Source organism: Mus caroli, chromosome 12, assembly GCF_900094665.2.
Source record: "Mus caroli chromosome 12, CAROLI_EIJ_v1.1, whole genome shotgun sequence".
NCBI classification, from domain to species: Eukaryota; Metazoa; Chordata; class Mammalia; order Rodentia; family Muridae; genus Mus; species Mus caroli.
In genome coordinates this window covers 31,350,744-31,354,224 of record NC_034581.1, presented here as the reverse complement: position 1 = coordinate 31,354,224, position 3,481 = coordinate 31,350,744, and the positions used below count along the sequence as shown (strand labels likewise).

General features: G+C 50.5%; 1 protein-coding gene across 3 annotated transcripts in view; it reads right to left on the bottom strand.

Annotated features, from left to right (window-relative positions):
* Snx13 (sorting nexin 13) overlaps positions 1-2,686 on the bottom strand; it is a 95,924-nt gene extending 93,238 nt beyond the window's left edge. For all 3 annotated transcript variants that reach the window (XM_021178790.2, XM_021178789.2, XM_021178791.2), the window contains exon 1: positions 2,458-2,686. In XM_021178790.2, coding sequence (XP_021034449.1) covers positions 2,458-2,472 — 15 coding nt within the window. In that variant the 5' untranslated portion in view covers positions 2,473-2,686. The remainder of the gene's footprint in view (positions 1-2,457) is intronic.
* Between the last annotated feature and the right edge of the window lie 795 nt (positions 2,687-3,481).

Below are 3,481 nucleotides of genomic sequence, written 5' to 3'. Positions count from 1 at the left end.
TGTCTCGAAAAAAAAAAAAAAAAAAAGAAAAAAACAAAAACAAACAAAAAAAAGAATAGCATAGTGACAATATCAGAAGTGGAAACAAAAAGGGCAAGAATGGGAGAAAGGAGGAGAAAGGAAGAAGGGACCAGAAGAGAGGGAGGGAAGGGGTCTACATTGTGTGGGAGGTCACAACACACCACACAACTTCAAATAAGAAGGCTTAAGTGTGACTCTTACTCTGTGGTTTTTTAATCAAGTTATTTTCACCTTCTCAATCTGTTTTGTCACACAGCTAATAGTGACAATATCACCTACCCTAACTCACTGCCTTCTGACCAGGGAAATGCCTGCTAAACATGAATAATAAAAAAGTTAAAAAGCCTTTCTTAAACTCATCACACTAGATTTCGAGACCTAACAATGAAATCGCATCCCCTAACTCCTAAGACTCGGGGACTGGTGAAAGGCATCACTTGCATACGCACAAAGTCATTTGTATCCACAATATTTCAACATGGGAGCTGACGGGGCTTTATAAAAAATAAAATGACAAGCTAAAACTCTTAAGTCGTGAATTCTTTTCTGTTCAACTAATGACAATATTTAGATGAGGAAGTAAGATGTTTTAAAATTGGTCAAGAAAGCTGAAAGGCAGCTCAGCAAAATGGTTGGTCTCTGAGCTGAGTCAGGAGATGTGATTTCTAGTGTCAACTATTCCACTAATAACTGTTTGACCTTGGACAAGTCTCTGGGCTTCAGTCTGCTTATCTATAAAATGTCTACAGAAAATCAGAGATGAGATCAAAGTACAATTTAATCTGAGTCTTACTTGGAGAGGCAGCTTGATAAAATAAGTAAAATCAAGTAAGCTTGATAAAATAGCTCTACAGGCACTGCCAGCATTGGAACCCTGGCTCTGCCACTAACAAGACTGATGTACACACACAGCATAAGGACAGCTTACTACAATCTCTGACCTGTTTAGAATGCTTCACTGAAACATTAAGTCCTACTAAAACGCAGATGTATAGAATCCTCGGGGTATCCAAATCAAGACAGTACCCTTGTATTAGCACACTAGTTTCCTATGAAAAGATCAAAACTCTAAAAAGTTTTATCAAAAAGATAGTTCATGCTATATATTATAGACACCACTGAAAAGTTACTAATACTGATGTAAGAGCAGCTGCTCACTGAAGTATCAGAGTAAAATAAACTTGGGATGCTACTTGCTTTTTAAATCCACAACTAAAGACAACGTATAACCATAGTCTGTGACAATGAAAGTAACTTCGGAAATACTACGTAGAATTAGGAAACGTAAAGTGAACGTCTAACTCCTAGAAATGTGTAGTTCCTAAGTTAACAATCAACCAATAGGGGTTTCCCAGGCACGTCGTGTTTGCCAGAATCTGGGCACAGATGAAAACAGATACTAAGGTACAAGGCTACTTAGTTAGACGAGTTCCCAAAACTTGGAGAACCCAGTGTGTCCTATTGTACCATCGCTTTTTACACAGTAAAATCCACTTGTTTCCAACGTATTATGTCCTTTTTGGCCCATGTAGGACTGCTTCCCAATGACCATCAACGTTTAGTACCCTCACATCAGCTCCCAAAGATGTTCAAACCGGTCCCTGACATCAGGATCCTCACAGAACCTTAAGGGAGCAGCCTCTGGGATTTTATCCAATCTACAAGCGTCAGACATCCACACCTGCAATAGACCATTCGCCCTGCTATGTCACCTCTGGTCACTAAACTAGTTGCATCGATTAAGTTCTTCCCCCTAAAGTACTGCTAGTGCAGGCAAACTCTACTTCTTCAAACGTCTGGTTTTTGCACTGGACAGTGGGCACTAAGGAAGGGGAAACTGATTGGTTCATCGTTGCTGCCCTACTTCCATTTCAGGTCAAATGAGAAAAACTGTTCCCACAGAGAGAAGCAAGGGGGCCATCCGCGGGTCAGGAAGGTGGATGCCAAACTGAACTTTGGGATCAGGGACTGAAGGAACGTGACGGGATGTGGGGGCAGGGGAGGAGGGCGCGAGGCCAGCGAGTGTGGCTGGAGGAACCTGGCTCACTTCGCGGAGCAGCCAGTGTAGGGCTCAGGCCGGCTGCCACCGCCAGGAGGTTGACCCGACCCAGCCGGGAGGGGAAGGGCCCCGCAAGCCGGGGACACCGACAAGGGCCAGCACCGGGACGCGGGGACCACGTCCGCCTCGGGGCAGGCGGAGCGGACTCCAGGAAGGAGCGACAGCTCGGGCGAAGGGGAGCGGCGGCAGGAGGAGGTGGAACTCTGCCGAGTCAGCACCGCGCCCACTCGGTGGCACTTGTGGGAACCCGGCGGCTGCCCGCCCGGCCAGCCGGGCCTCGGCTCCGGTCGGGCCCAGCGCCGGGAGCGGCGTCGGTGACGGGCGGGCTGGCGCCGGCCGCTCACCCGCCTCTCAGGTAAACAGTGGGCGCCGCTTACCTCTGTTAACATCATTACACCCCGGGGGAGTGAGGTCCTCCCTAGCCTCGCCGCATGGCAACAGCCGTAGCAGCAGCGGAAACTGCCCGGGCCGCCGCCAACGGCGGCAACTGCTGCTTCAGTCCTGTCCCGGGCGGCGGCTTTACTCGGCTTCGCTGGCTTCCCCCCGGCCCGGCTGCTCGCGACGGACGCGCCGCCATCTTGGAAGAGCGACGTCCGCGTCTCCCCGCGACGTGCGCTCCCATTGGCTGGCGCGCCGGGCGCGAGCGTCTTGTGACTGTCTCCATGGCGCCGGCGCGCGCAGGGTCGGCGGCGGGGGCTGGGCCGCGCGCGACCCGGGACCTCCTCTGCGGGCTGGATCCCGGGCCACGGTGGTGGCGGGTTTGCGGGCGGGTGGCGCAGCGGAGGCTGGGTGCCGGCGGAGAAACTGGCATCTCGCGTCTCCCCGACCCTGTGGAGCCTGTAGAGTGCTCCGGACACTCGGCTGCGGTCCCCTCCGCAGCGCGGTGACCTGAAACTGCCGCCCGCGCCGCGCCTCATTCCGAAACTTCGGCCGAAACTTGCCTCTGTTGCTCCCAGCGCTCAGTAAGTCCTGTGCTGGGTGCGCGACAGGTTGTAGACGCGATCAGGGCAGATCGCCTTCACCCCGATCCTGGCAGAGTTAAGGGCTACTGCTTTGCTGATTGGCCAGAACCTGCTCAAGCCTGAAGGCTTAGGGTTTCTTTCATAGTCTTAAAAATCAAGCAGCTTTTGCCCGGTAGCTGTAGTCTCTATGGCTTTATTGGGAATTAAAAATATATATATATATATATATGTTTATGTATCAGAGTGAACGCACTTCAGCATATGTCTCTGTAAGTAGTTACGAATAAAAGGAGACTGAACTCTGAAGTTCTGTGGCTAGAACTGCTGATACCGTGACACCTATCTCGGTCCACGTCTACAGGAATGACACTAAAAATCACTCGCTTCTTCCTGAATTGCCCGTGAAGTAGTTTTCTTTTCAAGCCTCTGCTGTTACAAA